Here is a 21,109-nt window from a genome sequence, read left to right on the forward strand (position 1 = left end):
AATAAGCCCAAGCTTGGAGCTGTAAGTCCCTGGGCCTGCTAGTCTAGTCCCTAGGCCTCAAATTCAACAGGGCCTAGAACTACCAGCACTAAGAACAGATGGACTCCCTTCCTACACAGAAGGACTGTTGATCTATAATGTGGAAGCATATAGAAGGTTCCAGGGGCTAGGGGTGGGGAATAGAGAATTGGTAGTTGAATGCAGAAGCTTTCAGTTTTTAAAAAAGTGAAAAGAATTCTGGAGGTGAAAGTTGAGAGTACGCATACACTTACGGATAATGAAAGAAAACACAAAAATTTTCAGATCTAGAGCAAGTGCCAAGCTTGAGATTTTTTTCAATTCATATAAATCTAGTGCCTGATTTCTTCCCCCTGGGAACTCACACCCACCAAAGGGCAGGCAGGCATCTGCGCCTGCTACCCTGAGGCCACCGGCAGGTGGCACCTTGAAAGGCGTTTCCTGCTTTGTCTCAGGAAAGGGGTGGAACTTCCACCAGCCGGAAGCGGAAGCGTGTCCCTGGCATCCTGTCGTCGGGTCGCTGGGTTTTGCGGCATGGCTTTCCGGCAGGCGCTTCAGCTGGCGGCCTGTGGTCTGGCGGGTGGCTCGGCCGCTGTTCTCTTCTCGGCCGTAGCAGTAGGAAAGCCACGAGGTGGCGGGGATGCAGACACGCGCGCAACCGAGCAGCCGGCCTGGACAGGAGCGCGCCCCGGACGAGGCATCTGGGACTCCAACTGGGACAGGTGCGGGGATGGGAGGGTGGGGCCCAGGCTTGCTTCCTCACATCCATCACGGGTGCCCTGAAGGGGACAGTGTGTCCTAGTATGCCTTGAGTTTATGTGAATCGGAGCGACCGGCCCTTGAGGGTCTCCGTGTCAGGAGGCTCATCTTCCAGGGGTCTTCGTGCCTAGACCATCCATCCCTCTGAGGGACCTATGTCCACCCAGACCCCATCCTCGAGGAGTCCTTGTTCAGAGACGGTCCACCCGAAGGTCTTTGTCCCAGAACCATTAACCTCTGTGGGCCTGACCTTCTAAAGGGTTAAATTGTACTTTTAGTTAGTGTCTTGATAGATAGCTCAGGTTTGCTTCACAAATTGTCCTGCTGCAGCTTGGGGAAAATTGGGACTACAAGCATGTTATTCCTTCAGAGGTCAGAGAACCTGTGCTTGAAGAAGAACCAAGGGTGAGCCAGCTATAGTGGCATACAGCTTTAATCCCAGCACTGGGAATCAGTGGCAGGCAGATCTCTGAATTCTGGGCTATATAGAAACACCCTGCCTTTAAAAATGATCAATGAAGTTACCCGATTTTAAATGTTTTATATTTGCTTGCATGTCTGTGTATGTGGATGGACCGGTACAGTGACTGGATCTTTGTTAGGTGAGGGAAGGCTGCATGACAGATAAATAAACAAGTGCAGGATGGGACTAAAATTGGCATATCCACTTGGTTTCTTTCTGGTGTGCCTTCCTCTCTAACAGTTGTCCCCAAATTTTGTGTGGTCCAGCCCCACACATTCCTGTATCTGCAACAAGACTTTGGCTTGGTTGTATATGGGACTAACACCCCAGGTTAGCCTGCTCAGACAGTGTTTAAGCCACCACCATACTCTTCAGACCTTCTCTTCCACCACTGTTGTAACCTGGGTAGGTTTGATTTGTCCTGTTTCTGCCTCCTACATTTAACTAAGTAGCTTCAGTTTCTTCAGCTCCTATATCCAGTCCACTAACTACAGTTTTTAAAATTGTGATGGACAACATGTAAAGTGTGTTTAGTATAACTTAGAAAAGAGCTCTATTTTTATTAGTTTTAACTTAATTATAGTAATCCTTCTGTATGCTGGGGTATTGGTTCCAGGATCTCTGAACATATCACATTCTGTGGAGCTCAAGATGACAGCGTATTTGCAGATAGTCTAGGCATCTACCTTATCCTCCTGTATACTGTAAATCATTCATAGGTTATTTATCACAATACAATAAAACTGCTACCTAAGTCATTGTTAAGTTATATAGCTTGAGGTAAAAGTCACATTTTAAAAAGTCCTGTTTAGTTTAGATGCAAGCTTTTGAGTATTTTTGATGCCTGGTTGATTGAATATTGAGTGTGGAATCTTGAACTACATAAGACCTAAGTATAATTCTATTTACTTATTCAACCTGGCCTTTTGTGATCCTCCTGTCTCAGCTTTCCATGTGTGAGGAATGCAGACAGTACTCTGAGACAGTACAGCCAGGGGCCCATATCTAGTGTTTCTAGTTTGTTGGGGACGTTGGTGCAGGTGCTGAAGTAGGATTGCTGAGAGAGCCTGTCTTATCACCACACCAAAAGTAGTGAATGAACAAAACAGCCCTGGGCTGGAGAGATGGCTCAGTGGTTAAGGGCACTAACTGCTCTTCCAGAGGTCTTGAGTTCAATTCTCAGCAACCACATGGTGGCTCACAACCATCTGTAACAGGGATCTGGTGCCCTCTGAAGACAGTGACAGTGTACTTAAAAAAAAAAAAAGAAAAAAGAAAAAAAAAAAAGAGTGCAACAGCTTCGTGACTACTGGAGTCACACAGACAGTCCAGTCCCAGGCTCTGCTTCAGTGCAGCTATCCATTCTCACGCCTGTCCTTGTCACTGCTTGAATTTCTGCGGCATTATTGACAGTGTCTCCTTTTTTTCTTCCCATGTGCATGTGTGAGTCTGTGTGAAAACCTGAGGTAGATATGGAAATTCTTTTTTGATGATATTTCAGGATTATTGTTTAAGGCATGGTCTCTCAAACCCAGAATTTGCTAATACAAGTAGTCTGACTGGACAGCTTCTTCTGGGGATCCTGTCTTCACGTTCTGAGGCTGGAATTATAGGTGGGTAACTATGCCTACCCAGTATTTATGTGGCTTCTGAACTCGAGTCTTCCTGCTTGTATTATGAGCACTTTAACCTCCAAGCCATCTCTCCAGCCCATCTTCACCAGGAACATGAGCCTGAGGCTTTGTGTTATATGCATGCGTCCATATCACCTAGAGTAAGCCTGGCCCTTTCAGGAAGAGTGAAGATATGCTCTGTGAGGCTAGGTCTCTGGGCTGAGCTTCCCTCCTGGCCTTTTCCCAAGCACTGAAAGGTGTCTTGGACAAGGGATCATAAGACAAGACATACTTTCACAATTAGGCGAGAGCCACTGTCGCTCATTAACCTGAAAAAAAGAAACGTGGAATCTGGAGAAGATGAACTGGCATCCAGGCTGGACCACTATAAGGCAAAGGCTACAAGGCACATATTCCTCATCCGGCATTCCCAGTACCATGTGGATGGCTCGCTGGAGAAGGACCGCACCCTGACCCCATTAGGTATGACTCATTTGTTGGTCTTGAAGTTACCAGCTGAACCTCCAGGTTCTCTCTTCTCTTTCCTTCTCCTCCCTACCCTCTTTGAGGTGATGATGGGGACAAAGTCTCATGTAGTCTGAATTCCTGATTTCCCTGCCTTGCTTCCTGAGTGGGTGGGAACATGAATACATGGTGGTGTGGCTTTTTATTTTAAAGTTTCTTGATAGGTGTTATTATTTCCCATTTGTATACATATTCAAAAGTTGGATGGTCACATGTCTCCAGAATTCTTCTTTAGCAGATTGTTTCTCCAACCTGAGGAGTTGTTCTGTGGCTTCTGACACCTGGGCATAAGCAGGAAGGATATCAGGTCACCACTGTGGTGATACAGGTTACTATATCCAGCAAAAGATTATTTTCAAAACAAAAGAAAAATTATTTCTTAAAATGTTTTCAGTTGTGCTAAATGTACATTTAAGGAAACAGCATTTACTATCAACTGTCTCCTTGTGACTCCAGAGAATCAGTTTGTAGTTTGTGTGTTTTATGAAGCAGGCCTTGAACTCATGGCAACCCTCCTGCTTCACCCTCCTGAATGTTGGGATTATAAGTTTGTATCACCAAGCCCAGTTCAGTTTTCATGTTTTTCTGCGTGTTATTTTGTATCATGGGGCAGCTGGCTGCCATTGATGCTGAGACTTGGTTTTGTTGTTCTCCCCTTATCTGTACTTAGAATTGAACCCAGGGCTTGGCGTGTTAGGCAATTATATCAGTGGGCTATATATATTCTTTCTGTTCCCAAGTGGAACTTGATTTTGAACATAGTTGACTAAAAATAGGAATAGCCAAAGGTCTGCATTCCACTGCTTTTGAGTTTACTCACGTTGCTCACTGAAACCAGTGTATTTTCTCTTGGGCTTGAGGACAACTGATTGTTTCTTTGCTCCCAGGGGCACTGACCCTGGTTAAGCCTATGAGGATAACATCAGCATTGGTACTTGATGGCACCTTACTATTTATACAGTAAGTGGAGGATCCTGGTGTATGACATTCACAGGTGTTTTTCCTTCAAGGTCGGGAGCAGGCTGAACTCACGGGACTTCGACTTGCAAGCCTAGGATTAAAGTTTAATAAAATTGTCCACTCCTCTATGACCCGTGCAGTAGAGACCACAGACATCATCAGTAAGCACCTGCCAGGTGAGTACTGGTTCTGCTATGCTGAGTGTGTAGATTAAGTCTTGGGAAGTATGGCTGAACAGGGGCCTGCTTTTTTCCAGGTGTCTCCCGAGTCAGCACAGACTTGCTACGGGAAGGTGCCCCCATTGAACCGGATCCACCTGTCTCTCACTGGAAGCCAGAGGCTGTGGTAAAAATGCCATCCCTTGTACCACTGGATTAGGGCAAGGCCTGTCCTTACCCTTGTCTGCTTTCACACTGACAACTCCTTACTCTGCTCCTAGCAGTATTATGAAGATGGAGCCCGGATTGAGGCTGCCTTCAGGAACTACATCCACCGAGCTGATGCCAAGCAGGAGGAGGACAGCTATGAGATCTTCATATGCCACGCCAATGTCATCCGCTATATTGTTTGTAGGTAAGTGCTGGTTTGTAGTGACGATGCCTTTGTCCAGTGCACTATCTTCCTTGGCCTTGGGCTTCCTCAGTATGATCAGAGGGGAATACTGGTGAAGCCTGACAAATAAGGAGCTGTGTTCTGGCCTCCACCACCTTATGAGTGGTAAATATCTAAGGTTTTCCTAGACAGGGTTTCTCTGTGTAGCCCTGGCTGTCCTAGAACTTACTCTGGCTTCAAACTCAGAGATCCAAATGCCTGCTAAGTGCTGGGATTAAAAGTGTGTGTGCTACCACCCCCCTGGCCTGCTTTTTACATACTTGTTTCAACTGCTTGTCGGTAGATGGTGCCGGTAACACTCAGACTTGCTCTGAGATTTTGTTTCCTTCAAATTTTGTTGGTATCAGAATTTCTATAAGCATTTTTCTCCATGTTTGTGTGTTTGTGAACAGTTTGGGCACATGATATTTCTGTTAGTCCTGTACATGTGATTGGGCCTGTTGTACATTATGACCTATGATTGTTGGTTTTGGATTTTTACTTTCTATACAGTAGAACGTTCCAGACTCATACTGTTTCCCTACATATCCTTGCTTTAGCCACTTTTCCATGGGTGCCATCATGGTAGCTTGCTACCTATTTTTGGACTGTTGCCCATGGCATCATGGTGTGTTCTATCACACCTGAACAGAAGCCCAGGGATAGCTGGGGAACTTCATGGTCAGTTATGCAGGCACCAATCCCAAGAAACTACAAGGTTGTTGAGGATCTGGGAATCCCTACTGGCCATTGGAGCTCCATTATCAGACTGAGAACTGGTAGTAGGAAGCAGAGTGATGTGGTGGACAAGTACTTAGTTTATACTCTCCAATAAAAGCAAGTGCTTTTAGAACGAAGATAGCCCAACTGCTTGTTAGGATCCACCCCATATATTCCTTCTAACATGAAAATCCAGGAATGTCCTGTTTGTTTTGTACTTCATTATCTTATATTCTCTAATAGTCTCTGATAACTGACATTAATGATGAAAATGCAGAGAATTAGCGTGGGAAGTTTTTAGTCCTGTTTAAGAGTCAGCATCCTGAGTTGTGAAGGGCAACACTAAGATTGCATAGTTGTCTTGGGCTAGAGTGTGGCTTAGTGATAAGTAGCTTGTTTGGCATGTTTAGGAGCCTAGGTTTGATCCTCAACACTAAGTGGGGGGGGGGGGGGCAGGGAAGGCTTTACAGTTTTTTTCCCAGTGAAGTGGTGGCTCACACCTTTGATCCCAGCACTTGTGAGGCAGAGACAGGCAAAACTCTTGAGTTCATGGCCAGCCTGGTCTACATAGTTCCAGGACAGCCAGCCAGGGCTACACAGAGAACTCCTTATGTGCCACAGAACTGGTTCTAGGGCTTGAATTCAAGTTGCCAGGCTTGCATAGCAAGGACCTTTATCCAAGTTGAACTCTCACGGGTCCACTTTATTGTTTAAAAATACACTTCATGTCAGGTGTGGTGGCGCACACCTTTAATCCCAGCATTTAGGAAGAAGCAGAGGTAGGTATATCTCTTGAGTTCCAGGCTAGCCAGGGTTACATAGTGAGACCCTGTCTCAAAGCAAAACAAAGTAAGATATACCTTATATAAAGTAGCACTTAGAAGGTAGATGGGTTTCTGTGTGTTCTAGGCCAGCTTGTTTACATAGCAAGTTCAAGGTGAGTTGGGCTGCAGAGGGAGTCTGTCTCAAATAAAATAAAATGAAAATTTGTTTATGTAAAACAAAGTAAGATATACCTTATATAAAGTAGCACTTAGAAGGTAGATGGGTTTCTGTGTGTTCTAGGCCAGCTTGTTTACATAGCAAGTTCAAGGTGAGTTGGGCTGCAGAGGGAGTCTGTCTCAAATAAAATAAAATGAAAATTTGTTTATGTAAATATCTATGCAGCCCCTTGAAGATATAAAAGCTTTTTAAGGGGGCTGGAGCCATGGCTCAGCGGTTAAGAGCACAGACTGCTCTTCCAGAGGTCCTGGCTTCAATTCCCAGCAACCACATGGTGGCTCACAACCATCTGTTATGGGATCTCTTCTGCTGTGTCTGAAGACAGCTACAGTGTACTCATATAAATAAAAAAAAAAAAAGCTTTTTAAAGCAGCAGATCACAACAGTACATAGTTTGGAACTGATTGGACAGGACATGTGGCTCCGCTGGCAGAGTACTTGCATAGCATATACAAAGACCAGGGTGTGTCTCCAGCAGCACAGGAGCCCATCGAAGTGGTGAATGCTCATAATCTCAGCACTTAAGATGGAGAGGCGGGAGGATCAGATATTCAAAGTCAGGTATAACTACGTGGTGAGTTTGAGTCCAGCCTGAGCCACATAAGCACCATCCCTAAAAATCATGTCCCCTTTTAATCTGGACACACATCACAGGGCTTTTACAGTATTTACATTTTAAAACTAAGCAACTAGTAGCAGGAATGTCACATGTTGGTAAATGAAGTTGAAGTTAAACAGAAATGACACCAAACTGCTCAGCTGGTATTCATGTGTATGTGCCTGCATGCCCTGGAGCAGGAGGGAAGAGACATTATGAGCTGCCCAACACAGGTGCTGGGAATTGAACTCTACTCCTGTAAGAGCAGCATGTCTTCCCTCTCTCCAGATCTTCTCCAGGATAGCCAGTGTTAGAGAAACCCTGTCTTAAAAAGCAGAGCATGAGCTGTGTGCACGGAAGTCATGCAGGGGTCATGTGTTTTACCCTTGTCCCAGGAGACCGACCGGCCATGTCTTGTCAGAAATACTTCTAGCACAAATTTGGATGCTTTGTGTTACAGTGAAAAACATTAAATGCCCTGATACCACTAGCCCTGAGCACATTTCTGACTTATTTGGGTTAAGCCTTTGTCCCCACAGGTTGAATGCCTTATTTAGAGCACTACCGAGACATTGCAGACCTCCAGTACTTACCTAGCTGAATGTATCATTCCAAAAGGCTGTTTCTTGAACCCAGCCTCTCTCCCTGAACAAAGCAGCACTGTATCAACCTGAACTTTCTGCTAGCATCATCTTTCTCTCCCCAGAGCGTTGCAGTTCCCTCCAGAAGGTTGGCTCCGCCTGTCCCTCAACAACGGCAGTATCACCCACCTGGTGATTCGACCTAATGGTCGTGTTGCACTCAGGACCCTTGGGGACACAGGGTTCATGCCCCCAGACAAGATTACTCGGTCCTGAGGCTGCCTGTAAGACTGCACCCTGTCCTCCGCTGGTGGCCTAGCTACAGCCTTCCCGCGTCTTCCACAGCTGTGCTGTGGCTTCATGTTGTCTCCAGAAGAGGATAATATCTCTGATGTCATACTTGGGTGCTTATTTCTGGCTCAGGCTGAAGAAGGCAACTTATGAGTTAGATGGCCTATTTGAAACCTTTCTACTTTACCATTACCACCAGCACAGTCCTATGTGGTGTGACAGGAGCCTTCCTAGGCAGGTCTGTCAAGGGTATTGTACTGGCCTGGCTGTACTGCATTATGTGATTACAGAAGATTGACTGAACAATCGGTAGCCTCTGGCGGAGACCTGTCAGGTAATATGGTGGTTGTTTACAGCTGATTATTTCATATACTGCAATCTAGGGACTTTGGCTGCTTATCAAAGATTTTCCTCATGTGGGTTCCTGTTTTGAAAACCAACTTCTCAGCCCAATTAAGAGGTCCTGTGTCTACTGCATCTGAATGAAAGACAAAGAGGCTGACTTCCTATAAGGTAGATAAAAGCCATGAAAGACATGGCACTGCAGAAAGACTGTGGCCTGTATAAGGCAAGTAAGTGACAGTTCTGAAAGTTCTTTGGAGGCAAAGAGCCCTCACTGACTGACCAGAGAAAGAGGAAGCAGCAGATACTTGTAATTCTAGCATTTGGGAGGCAGAAGCAGGATCATGAGTTTCCAGCCAGCCTGAGTTGAAAGATTCAGAAAAATATCCCTGACTGATAGTTCCATCTTAACTTGGTACTGGCTACTGTTAACCTTGGTTTTGTAGGTCATTTAGAAATGATGTGTTTATTCCAGATATTCTGATAACAAGAAAAACTTTTTTTTGTATGTGGTTTTGTTTTTGCAACTGTTGCCCAGGCTGGCTTCAAACTGGAGACCCTTCTCAGTCTTGTAAATGTTGGGATTGCAGGTATATACTACTACACCCCCCCCAAAAGCCCAGTACAGTTTCTGTGAAGTGGTATCTTCTGTAATTAATGCAATGAATTGGAATATTTGATGTATCTCTCTGTCCTCTTTGGAAAGTATGTAATAAAGTTTTACTTTTTTGTTGTTTGGGTGGTGTTTAGAAGTCCTTCTATCCCAGGGCTTATCTCAGGCATCCTGCTTGGAGGATACCTCCTACAGCCTAGAAGGCACACTGCTTCTTGTCCAGCAATGGGCCTGAGAGGTATCCCTTGGAGTTAACTCTGGCTACCCATATGCTGTTTTCTAGAACAGCAAGTAGTTGAAGCAAGCTGTCAACTTCTCACCTGTCCAGTTCAAGGAGCAGCACAGACCATCTACGGGCAAGAAAGATCAGTTTTTGTGACATGGAATCATTAGGTGTTACTAGCAGATATCAGACCCTTTACACTAGTGGGAAAATAATCCAAAGGTGGCTGCTTAAAATTTAAAGATGAACCAGCAAGTTAAACTCAATTCCAGTGACCTGAGTCGGATCCCTGAGACCTACATGGTGTAAGAACTGACCTCCAGACAATGTCAATGTCATTAAGGAATAAGATTTAAAGAAAATAAGGGCAGAACTAGAACTTCAGTTTTTATTTGAGTATGGAAAAACCCCACAGGAAAACAAGAACATATATATAATGTGTAGGTTGGTTTGAGAACAAAGATTTTTGGCTGTCTTGTACTTAGAGCTCATCTGCTTACAAGGGGGATGAAAACAAACTGAATCCAAAAATCTCAATTCTGGTATTCCTTACCACATTAAAATAAGCTTTAAAAAAAAAGACCTAAACATTTGAGCTCAGAATTCTTTATTATTATTATTATTATTGTTATTTTTTTTTTTTTTTTGAGAAACGGTCTCTAGTTCTGGCTGTTCTGGAACTATGTATACCAACCAGGCTGGCCTCAGATAACCCCCTGCTTCTGCCTAATGAGTGCTGGGGTTGAAGGCATGTCTGGTCAACATTTTCATGAACAAAAGAGAATCTAACACTCATTTAACACTAATCTCAAAAATCTAAATTTGGAAAAAATAAAAGACTCACAAAAGGCACAGAGGTTGGCAAAAACAGTGGTGTAGTTCTGTATTGGGTTTAATTAAGCACTGCAAGTGAATATATTCACTACTGGCTTTGTGCAAGCAACTTGTGTTGTACAGGACCCAGTTTCAGCAAGGTGGTTTTATCTTGGTGCCTTAGGGTGTGCAGTGCTATTTATTCTTTACACATCTCTTGGGAAAGCCAAAAGTAAATACCATGAGCCACTGAAATGAACTCAGCTCTCAAGTGCTAAACTCTAGTGTAATGGTCTTTAAATGGTTTCTAAAACATGGGCTACATCTGTCATGTAATCATGCTCAGTAAAATCTCAGGATAAATCCAGGGAACAACTGACAAGTACTGAGAAATGATTTTTGTTTTAGTTATTGCTGGTGAGCTTTCAATGATTACTAGCATGATTCTCAATGGCTTTAACTCCCTGACCCCATCTTCTGGCAGTGTTTCTGGAAGTCTGAGATAGTCAAGGCCCATCTGCTTCTCTACCACCTGCTTTCTCAAGGTTGGAGTAACTAGGATGAAGTGACAAAACAGTTTTGCCATTGTATATCAGAAACTTCTTCCAAAATATTGGACATTCAAATTATACTCAGAACATGGTATTTTCTAAAATTTTGGTACCCTCAAAGTAAGGATTAAGTTATTCAGAATACACTCTTTCGTGGAATTTTCACCAATAAGCATTAATCTTCTTTTAAAAACAAAGAAGTAAAGGAGTGAGCATACTGCTGGCTCTACAGAGCTGCAAGCCTGGCCACGTGTGCCACTCTGTGGAAGTGTCTCCTGTGTGCGGGACTGTAGCGTCCAGGGCTGTTCAGGCCAGAGGAAGAGGTGGTGTGGCCCGGGTTACTGGGGCTGCTACCAGGACTGCATCGTCCTGAGCAGCTATGAGAGCAGTCAAGATCCACCAGCTCAGCTGTGAATTTCCCTCTGAGTGCAGGACTTGGCCAACTATGGAAACCAAAAAGATGTGTTACCACAGAAAGGCATGCTACAGAATATAAAGATTTAAGAACAGAACAAAGACATAGGCATGACACTTGTCTTATGGAGGAGATACTTTTTGAAGTCTCAAATATGAAGACTTCACACACAACACCCATGTTCCAGCTGTACACTGCTTCCCCTGATGCAGTTTGCAGGAGCAAGCCAAGCCTACTTTTCCCCAGTGGACATCTCCTTTTCAACCACATCCATATGGACACAGGCCAGGCTTGCACTGGGGAGCAACCCAGTTTAGTTTGTTACTGTGAACAAGTCACTTATGTATGATGGCCCTGTCAGTCTCTGCACTCTAATGCTGTGATTAGTAGTACCTCTGTCTGTCTGAGGGCGAGTAGCACATGACGGTACTTTTCCATCTGTGGACTGCTGGGTACAGATCAGGGTCAATTTTCGCACACTCAAGAGCTGCTAAAACATCTCGATCTAGTTTTGATGGTTCCTCTCTAGAATACAGAACAGAAATATGAGAAAAAGCAGAAGCACTGGGCAATGGTGGGGAGGCATTTAAGGTATTGTATTTTTAACTCAACTAATCTGGAGGGGCTAAAGAAATGGTTTAGCATAGCAGCTAAGGGGTCTTACAGAGGACTTGAGTTTGGCTTATAGTATCTATTATAGGAGACTTACAAGCACAAAATAAATGAAAAACAACAAATAAACACACACCCCACCAATCTGGGATGAGTATATAAATCAACCTAAAGCAGTCTCAGGCGTGTGGGTAGGAGGAGCTAGTAGGCAAGGCCAGAGCTAGTCAAGGTAAGTGTTGTAGGTAATGGTAAGGTCTCTTTAAGATACTAGTTGGGTCTTCTATGCCCTTATTAACATTGACTTGGACAGATGATACCATTCTGTTGGCACTCCCTTGTTGACACTGGATTAGCATAGTCCAGACAGAAGAGCCCAAGAATATCAAAAAAGCTACACACATAGTGTTACAAGCATCTTTAACTTACCCAGACAGGAAGAGCCTCTTGGTGGAATCTAGTGTGGCAGGTGAGAACCCAGGTTCTAGACCAGTCTGAACCCCAAGTTGGGGGCTGTTGGGGCCCAAAGACATTTCAGCCATTGCCTCCAACACCTCACTGTTGGTCCCGACTTGCTTATTTTCGAGTCTTGTTATTGCAGGAGGAGATGCCAGCAAGTCACTTTCTACTACAACTTTTCCTGAAGCCAGTATCTTATCCTCTAGTTTCCCATTTTTATTTGGTGTCTCAGAAAGGCTATCTCCTAGACTTTGCAAATTCAGTTTATTGAACTCTTGAGTCAAAATAGAGACAGGTGGTGGAAGGACCTCCTCTCCACTGGTGGCTTCTAGACCCCTTCCATCTGCAGTACTGTTCAGAGGATGACAAAACCCATTTCTGCTATTATCTGGGTAAGATCCAACTGAGGCTTCTCCAGGGTCCTTCTGTCCCAAGGGAAGGGAACTACTTTTAGAGTTTTGGAATTTATCAATTGTGGGCTGGCTCTGACTTGGAATGGTATTTTGCCGATTTTTCATTTCTTCCAAGCTAATGTCATCATCGCCATCTAGAAATGCTCCCACAGAGATGGAATTGCTGTATTTCTTTCCACTGCCTGTAAGGGCAACAAAACTGCATATCAGTGCGCAGGATGAAACTGTAAAGGAGCCTTTGCTCAATGGAAACCCTACAACTCAAGTAAGAAATGACTACTTCAAAACTGGGTTAGGTTTTAAGACACGGGCCATATGGCCAGTTTCCTACAAGTTGATTTGATAAGGTTCTAGAAATACTATGTAGAAGCTTGTGAAAAACTACTTCATGGGGGCAGGTGGGATGGCTCAGTGGTTAAGAGCACCGACTGCTCTTCTAGAGGTCATGAGTTCAATTCCACATGGTGGCTCACAACCATCTCGGAATCCAATGCCCTCTTTTGGTGTGTCTGAAGACAACGACAATGTACTTACATAAAACAAATCTTTAAAAAATAAATGAAATATAAAAACTACTTCATGAAATCTAACAACTGGAGAGTAACACTGAAGTTAGTTGCTATAAGAGAACTCTTTAACATTAATTAAGTGCTTATAGTCTCATGAAACTATAGGTTCAGAGTATATAAAGATGCATCCTGGCACTGACTCCCAACCTGGTGCAGCTTCTTCCACAGCTCATGTACATAGCCTTTACTCTGGCATAGTCAAAGTTGCCTCTCAAGACTCATTTTTAATTAAGTATGATGTGTGTCTACGTATATAACGTGTGCTGTGTGTGTGTGTGTGTGCATACGCTCGTGCGCATGTACAGGTAGTGGCAGGAGACTAGAAATAAGTACTTTGTGGCATTCTCTCTCCTTCCCCCTTTGCGTGATTCTAGGGATAGGACCTGGTCTTCCACTTGCCATGCCATCGCAAGGAACCGATCTTTCTGTTTCCACAGTGCAGGCTGTATGTTCCCTCCTTCCCCATATTCTTCTAGGAAATGTCATTTGTAGGTCAGTGGTTCAATTTTAACATAGAAAGCTTATTACATTAACTTCTATTTTGGGGAAATCAAAGCTGTAGTTATATAAAGTTTCTACTTGAATTTAAAATTTTACTTGTTTTTTTCTTTTGTTTTTTTTTTTTGAGAAAGGATTTCACTGTGTAGCCCTGGCTGTTCCAGAACTCACTTTGTAGACCAGGCTGGCCTCAATCTCAGAGATCCTCCTACCTGTGCTGGGATTAAAGGTGTGCACCACCAGTGACTGACTGTTCCATTTTATTTTTGAGACAGGGTCTCTTTATTCCTGGATAGCCTCTTCTTATATAGCTTAGGTTGGCCATATTCTTTCTGCCTCTTTACTTCAGTTCTGGGTATTAACTGGCACATCCACGCATGAAAGGGCCCTATGCCACTTGCCAGCCTGGCCTCTAACTTTCTGTGTAGCTGCAGTTTGCATTGAGCTGATCATTTTCCTAGCCCCTCTTAGATGCTAACACTACTACACCCACTATCTGTATTTGATTCATAATACCACGGTTTTACTTCTGATTCAGTGAAAGCTCTGATGTAAGAATAAAGTGCTGCTAGGCCAACAGCAACCCTAAGCCTTTTCTTCAGGGAGGGCGGTACTCCATGTTAGAGGACCTACAATGAAGGCTCCTGACTCGCCAGCTGGTTTCCAGTTAGATTTACTAGTTTTTTTTTTTTTTTGTTTGTTTCATTTTAGTTTTAATTACAAAATGATATTATGTTAATTGTAAAACATTTGGAAAATGTTGAAATGAGATGCAACTCTAATGTTGCTATAATCATTTTAATATTTTGAAAATTAATATTATATAAATATACTTAAAGTTTTTCTCTACATTAATGACTGATTATTTTACATCACTCATTTTAATTGTCTACATCATTTACTACTTTTTAAAAATTTATTTATTTTATTTATGAATACACTGCAGCTGTCTTCAGACACACCAGAAGAGGTCATCAGATTCCATTACAGATGGTTGTGAGCCACCATGTGGTTGCTGGGATTTGAACTCAGGACCTCTGGAAGAGCAGTTGGTGCTCTTAACCGCTGAGCCATCTCTAGCCCCATTCACTACTTTAAAGAGTTTTAAAGCATAATTTTATTTAAAAGCAGGATTTTTCTAAGGATAGAGCTACTTACTTCCTCAGGCAATCCTTAACTGTAGGCGAAGAAACCTGTATTAAGGGTTCTACTAGTTTATGCTTTTATACCTGATTAAGCAATATATAAAATTCTGTGAGCATTCTACTTGTGTGTTATGCACATTTTATGTATACCCGATGCCAGCAGAGGTAGAAAGAGGGTGTGAGACCCTCTGGAACTGGAGTTATAGACAGTAGTCAACCACCACACATGTAGGTGCTGGGATCTGAATTTGGGTCTTCTCCAAAAGCAGCAAATATTTCTAACTGTAGAGAAATGTCTCCAGCCCTAGGTATTTCCTTCCTTTAAAGAATATTTTTCTTTTCCCATTTCACTTTAGGTGTATAATTGCAGACTGTCCTGAAGCTGTTCGTATTTTAATGTTAATTTCACTTCCCCAGGAAGTGCTGCCTAGTTACAGACTCAGGACTTCATCAAAACTTTCCTATTTTAATTAGTAAAATAAAGGTGAGAGCTGGTGAGGTCAGAGAATGGGGTTGGGGGGGGAGGTGGAGGGGTAGGGAATGGGGATGAGAGAGGAGCTCCAAGATGGACCTCGGGAAGGATGAATTAGATCCAGGTGGGCTTCACTGGCGTTAAGTAGCTATGAAAATTTAAGGATTTTATAGGTCTAATATCTCATATAGAAGGGCAGTTTCTATCTTTGTCTATTTGATATAATCTTGTTGTGTAGAAGGTTTGTAGATTGAGAATTGAATACATAAACCTGTATGAAAAGCTATCGGGCCTTAGAGTTGTGTTTGTGTTGGGATTTGGGGTAAAGAAACACCCTGGGATGGAGGCAGCAGGGCAGGCGGAGTAAACTGCCAGGGAAGGGAGTCGTGCGGACAGAGTAAGACCTTGGCAGGCAACAGAGTCTATGTGTGTGGCTCTGTACTAGAAATGGTGCCTGTGGAGAGAGACCTCGAGAAAAGCCATTCTATTTTTAAATATTTAGTGCAACATATAAAATTAAAAACTTTAATATCTCCTCCTACCCCCTAGTGCTAGAAACTGAACCTATGGCTTTGCTCATGGTAAGCACATGTTCTATTAGAATTACAACAGACTAATTTTACCTTCTTTAATGATGTTGGTGAATGAGAAACTATTTTATGTTTTTTGTACTCAGGTTAACCTTTTCCAAGAATCTCATTAATACTTGCTTTGTACGCAAGACATGTCATACCCAATTACTTTACAAAATATAATGCCCAGTTTTCTGAAACCTATGTTACTTATTCTTTTTCAGGCATTACCTATTAAAATATAAAGCATATCTAGGTCAGTAAAAGAAGCCAAAAGTACCAGACTCCTTGCAAGGATACCACATTTTTCATGTAGCATACACACACATTGCTTGTTGTGATTTTGAATTTTTATATATTATTCCATGCATAAATACAATTCATAGACTACATATACATACAAGTGCTCCAGACACACAGAGCTTGCTGTGATATCTTGCTTTTGTTTGGCTGTTTGTTATAACACAACTATATGCACATTTTCTGACTTCACTTTGAGGAAAAGATCTCATTTTATATTAAAAACATATTAAAAAAGAAAAAAACTTGCACCTACTTACCAAAATTTGAGGTTCTGTCCTGAAGGCAGCCTTCATTTTCTCCTATTTCTTGTTGAACCTTTTTGCTTAACTCTTTCTGGATAAGGTATTCTTCTAGTCTTTGCAAGCCTTCCTGGGAAGACAGATCAACAAAACATCCCAGAAATTCCCAGTATTCAACCCAGGGATACCCCAGCTCATGAGCTAGCTCCCTGTAAGAAATAAAACACAACAGTTGAGAAAACAGGAAAAGAAAAGCAAAACAAAAATCCAACTACACAGAAAATAGCATGTAATCCCTGAAGGGCCACTGCTGTTTCAGGGAAAAGAAAAAAAATTACACACAAATCCTCTTAATGTATGTCCTTGCTTTAGTAGGGATGTAAAACTTTAGGTCTGTAGCAGTTCAGACTGGGCACATCCTTTGAGAAGAGGTTCTAATTTCTTCTCAGAACTGTTACATTTCAGTATTCATAATTAATGGTTTTATGATTTATCCATGACCACACAGCACACTTTGCTCAGCCTGGCAGTCGTGGTCCTATGAATACCTTCCAACTCTCTCAATGCCTCGTTCTGGGTCAGACTTTCTGATGCCATGGAAGAAGCCTGCTTTCTTTCGAGGTGGAGTTTTCCAAAGCTTTCGAAAATCTTCTGCCTGGAAGAGAAAGTGTCAAATTAGGCTGTGCTTCATGCAGCTCACCCGAGACTTAGAACCACCAACACCTCAGACTTACTGGCTTTTTACCACCTTTTAGATTTTGCAGCCATTTCTAAAAATAGCCGAGAGAGAGCAGGACCTCACTGGATCTGGGAAAGGTGGGGTTGGTTGTATGACTTTTCCTAGGTAAATGTTTGTTTACAACTCCAGGAAAAGTGATACAAAGGAGATCTGCCTTTTTCTGCTGCCTAATGTTGAGGGTCAGATCTGTCCCAGGACAGCCTAAGTAGGAAGCCTCACCCTAAGTACAACAGGTATTGTCTCTCTGCCACCTCACTGGTTCATAGCCCCTTTGCCATTACATAAGGAAAGCTGAAATCTCTCTCTCATGAGTAATCCTTACTGGAATTTTTTTTGCAAATTATTTAGAAAGTTGTTTTGTGACAAGATCTTACTATGTGTATAGCCCAGTCTTAATTTCAAATTATGCCTTAACCTCCCACAAAACTGGAATTACAGCATCTGCCACTATCACAAGCTTATTTAGAAAGTTTTAAATAATATATCAATGATATATTTCACTGGAGAAAGCTGCCAACTGTAAATCTGGCATAAAAGCATGTAGACCCAGCAATTCTTTCATTTGTTAAGTAGAGCTCAACTAAATAGGTGTATGACAGGAACTCAGGAATGTGGGGGAAGGGGTAAGAGTTTCATGTATAGGAAGCACAGTCTGAAATTTGTGTTTGCAAATGTAGAGCTCCCTATGTTGCAACGGACAGGTAAGGAATAAAAGGAACTTGGCCAGGAAAACACTAACATGCTGGGAGGCCTGGGCTTCCAATACATCTTGCCTGGCCACATAACAAAACAAACACTTCAAGGCCTCATTAATACTTCATTAGAGGTGTTCTCAGAAAAGGTGACCATAGGCTTCCATGAGTTGGCCTCCATGACCAAAACAAAGCAACAGATTCAAGTACTGATCCCTAAAATGTTAGCCAGGACAGTTCCCAAAGCTGCTCTTTCTGGCTACTCACTTTGGATGGACTTAGAGGCCCCACGAAAGCTCGCAGTGTCATCACAGGGTCTCTGGGGCTGCTTCTACAGTGCTCAGCACTAGAGGCCTCGGCTTTCTGGTCTGAGGACCACAGCTCCCCAATGACAGGAGAAGTGTCTTCAGCTCTCAGGAGTGGCACATAGTAGTGACCTGAATAGGAGATAAATGTCAGCCATAAGCTTCTACTTAATTTGGTCTGAGTCAGGGTGTAGGAAAACATCAAGGAAAACAGTGACAGAAAGAACCAGGCAATAAGATAGGATTGGGGTCCAACACCAATCTGTGTCAACAACTACTAAGTGAGTCTCTTCTCCATTTTCTACTAAATGAGGGTTTTGTTTGTTTGCTTTTGTTTTCTGACCCCTGTATGCATAACGGAGACAATGATACACCTTGCAAGGCTTTGAGGACACAAATGAAGATGCTAATTATGGTATTCTTCAGTACATGAGCTGCCAAGAGTAATATTTGTAAAAAAAAAAAAAAAAAGGTTAACTATAAGCTAACAAACAGGTCACTAAGGTTCAATCCTATCCCATATGAACAAAGAAACAAACCTGCCCCATATTGCTTCTCCTTAATCTGCAGTTTCTGTTTTTCAATGGTTTATCAATGTTATTTCACCAAAACTTCAAATCTAGAAGGCATCATGCAATTATTCCCTGTCTTTAAAAATTATCTGATCTGTCACTACTTCTAGGCAATTCTACTTTATGGTAAAACTTCTGAAGCCAAACTACCTTTTCTTTTTCCTAGTCCGCATCATGCACACACACCCACCGTGTGCCCTCAACTGCATGTACACACGCATACATACACACACTTCTCAACTCTATCATCCATAAAAGACACATAAAATTCATGTCCTGAAATATGTTGAATATAAACAAAACAAAAAACATTAAAAAATTTTTTAAAAAGGAATGAGAGAAGAGGCAAGCAGACACTCAAGGAAGCTGTAAGACGAGTCATGAGTCTGATTAAGACAGAGAAGGAGCTCAGTACAAAAAGGTCACACTTCCTTCTTCCCTGACTCCACCCCTCATTTCTGCAGAAGAGATGTGCTAGAATATCAGCTTGTCATGCGGCTCATGATTTCCTGGTAATTTTTTACTTCAAGGGCTTATAATAGCTTTTATATCTTTCTTTTTCTACTTAGAAGAGTGTTAACATGAAACCTACCTAAAACCCACAGCACTAAAATCTTTAACATTTATTACCTGTCTAGAATGCACATGATGCCTCAGGCTTGATACTGAGAAAACTGGGTATGGGGGCTTATACCTGCAATCCCAGGAGGACAAGGGAAGAGAATCAGAAATCAAGATCATTCTGAGTTTAGTGAGTTTGAGGCCATCTTGGGCTACATGAGATTCTACATTAAACAAACAAACAAACAAACAAACAAAGGGGGTGATGGAGGTAGAGTTAAGCAGTTAAGAGAATTTGCTGCTTGGGTACCAGGATTTGGTTCCTCTAATTCTAACTACCTATTTGTAGTAGTCCAGGTGTACAGAATCCAGCACCCTCTTCTATGCTCTGTAGGTACCAGGTATGCACTTGATGTACATACATATATATATGCACACAAAACACTCATGCACATACAATAAAATAATCTTTAAAAATAGGAAAATGGTTGGGCATAGTGGCATATGCCTTTAATCCCAGCTCTTTGGAAGCAAAGGCAGACTAATCTCTGCGTTTAAGGCCAGCTTGTCTACAGACTGAGTTCCTGGGCAGCCACGAATATATAGTGTGACTCTGCCTCAAAACAAACAAATCAACCAGGGAAATGTGTTTAACATTTTAATAGCTGAGATTGTGACAGATATTACATACCTATGAGATTTGCATAAATGACAGATTTCTATCCCCTTCCCATTTCATGGATTTTGAAATAATAGTTGCTTTTTTAGAAAGTACACAACAAACCTTGTATATAACCTAGCTATTCATAAAATATGGCTTACCTTTCTTTTGAATATTCAAGCCCTTTAAAAATTTGGAGTGTGTGTATGTGTACACACATGCTGAGGATAGAACCTAGGGCTTTGCATATTACAATGTTCCAGAAATATACTTTACCACTGCAAGATGTTAAAGCTTGTATGTAAGGCTACAAGGCAGATTGAAGGTGGAGTCCAGCATGCATGAGGACCTGAGTGCAATCCCCAGCACTCTGGAGAAGACAATAATACTGCATCAAGAGAACTGGGGTCAGAGCCTCAGTGGTCTTGTCTAGCTTTTCTATCCTATTCACTTCCTTAAAATGTTGTGTGTTGGGGGCTGCAGTGATGTCTCAGCAGTTAAGAACACTGGTTGCTCTCCAAAGGACCTGGGTTCAATCCCCAGCACCCACATGGCAGTTTATCGAGTCTGTAACTCCAAGGTCTGACACCCTCACACAGCCATACATGCAGGCAACTCCAATGCACATAAAATAAAAAGAAATAATTGTATGTTCTCTCCCTCTATTTATGCAAGTCTGGGTGTCTTCTGGATGACTGAGCAGCCTGTAGCAATGTAGTCAGTTCTACAGCATGCTCCCTGAAGTATTAAGTCTAGGATGTGAAAACTGCCACAAGAAAAATACTGACACTCTTGCCTGGGTTTTAATGACCCTCAGCAAGAAACAGGGAAGGTATGCAAAATTTCACAAGGCTGAGTAATAAAAAGGAACATAGATGTAGAAATACCATACTAATCCCAGGAAAAGCTAGGTGACTAGATCTTAGCAGTAATTAAATTATATGTTTACAAATAAGAAAAGTCCCACTACAAACTGTAACTAATTACATTTTAAGGTAATTCTGGCAGTTTAGTTTGTGTTCTTTAACACAACTGGAATCTCCAACATATGACAGCTAGACCAAGAGACATCTCTGCCATCTCTACCATACACGGGGATTCATGGGTGCACAGGCAGAAAGGACTGAAAGAGATCAGAGTACAACTAAAAATCTGGATAATCTCAGATTGGGAGTTTGTGGTGGTTTGAGTATGCCTGACCCAGGCAGTGGCACTATTAGGA

General features: G+C 42.4%; 2 protein-coding genes across 4 annotated transcripts in view; one reads left to right on the plus strand and one right to left on the minus strand.

Moving 5' to 3' along the window:
- Positions 1 to 540: 540 nt before the first annotated feature.
- Positions 541 to 9,199, plus strand: PGAM5 (PGAM family member 5, mitochondrial serine/threonine protein phosphatase). Of its 2 annotated transcripts, none has more exons than XM_080940841.1 (6): positions 541 to 740; positions 3,158 to 3,336; positions 4,389 to 4,514; positions 4,595 to 4,683; positions 4,778 to 4,911; positions 7,956 to 9,199. In XM_080940841.1, the coding sequence occupies exons 1-6, from the start codon at positions 553 to 555 to the stop codon at positions 8,104 to 8,106; spliced, it is 867 nt and encodes a 288-aa protein (XP_080796967.1). In that variant the 5' UTR covers positions 541 to 552; the 3' UTR covers positions 8,107 to 9,199. The 2 variants fall into 2 exon arrangements, with proteins under 2 accessions (XP_080796967.1, XP_080796968.1); XM_080940842.1 differs by having other exon boundaries at positions 4,781 to 4,911.
- Positions 9,200 to 9,673: 474 nt separating this feature from the next.
- The window catches only part of ANKLE2 (ankyrin repeat and LEM domain containing 2), a 29,266-nt gene continuing 17,830 nt past the window's right edge, over positions 9,674 to 21,109 (minus strand). For both annotated transcript variants that reach the window (XM_080940455.1, XM_080940454.1), the window contains exons 8-13: positions 18,056 to 18,225; positions 16,906 to 17,012; positions 16,376 to 16,566; positions 12,117 to 12,741; positions 11,472 to 11,603; positions 9,674 to 11,106 (exon numbers count right to left, since the gene is read on the minus strand). In XM_080940455.1, coding sequence (XP_080796581.1) covers positions 10,890 to 11,106; positions 11,472 to 11,603; positions 12,117 to 12,741; positions 16,376 to 16,566; positions 16,906 to 17,012; positions 18,056 to 18,225 — 1,442 coding nt within the window. In that variant the 3' untranslated portion in view covers positions 9,674 to 10,889. The remainder of the gene's footprint in view (positions 11,107 to 11,471; positions 11,604 to 12,116; positions 12,742 to 16,375; positions 16,567 to 16,905; positions 17,013 to 18,055; positions 18,226 to 21,109) is intronic.

The sequence above is a fragment of the Micromys minutus genome, assembly GCF_963924665.1.
Source record: "Micromys minutus genome assembly, chromosome: 29".
Taxonomy (NCBI): Eukaryota; Metazoa; Chordata; class Mammalia; order Rodentia; family Muridae; genus Micromys; species Micromys minutus.

Bases quoted from the DNA above. Each gene is read 5' to 3' on its own strand.
- PGAM5 (XM_080940841.1), top strand. From the start codon at position 553: ATGGCTTTCCGGCAGGCGCTTCAGCTGGCGGCCTGTGGTCTGGCGGGT. The intron at 4,515-4,594 runs GTGAGTACTGGT...GCTTTTTTCCAG, and splicing joins CATCAGTAAGCACCTGCCAG to GTGTCTCCCGAGTCAGCACA. The intron at 4,684-4,777 runs GTAAAAATGCCA...CTCTGCTCCTAG, and splicing joins ACTGGAAGCCAGAGGCTGTG to CAGTATTATGAAGATGGAGC.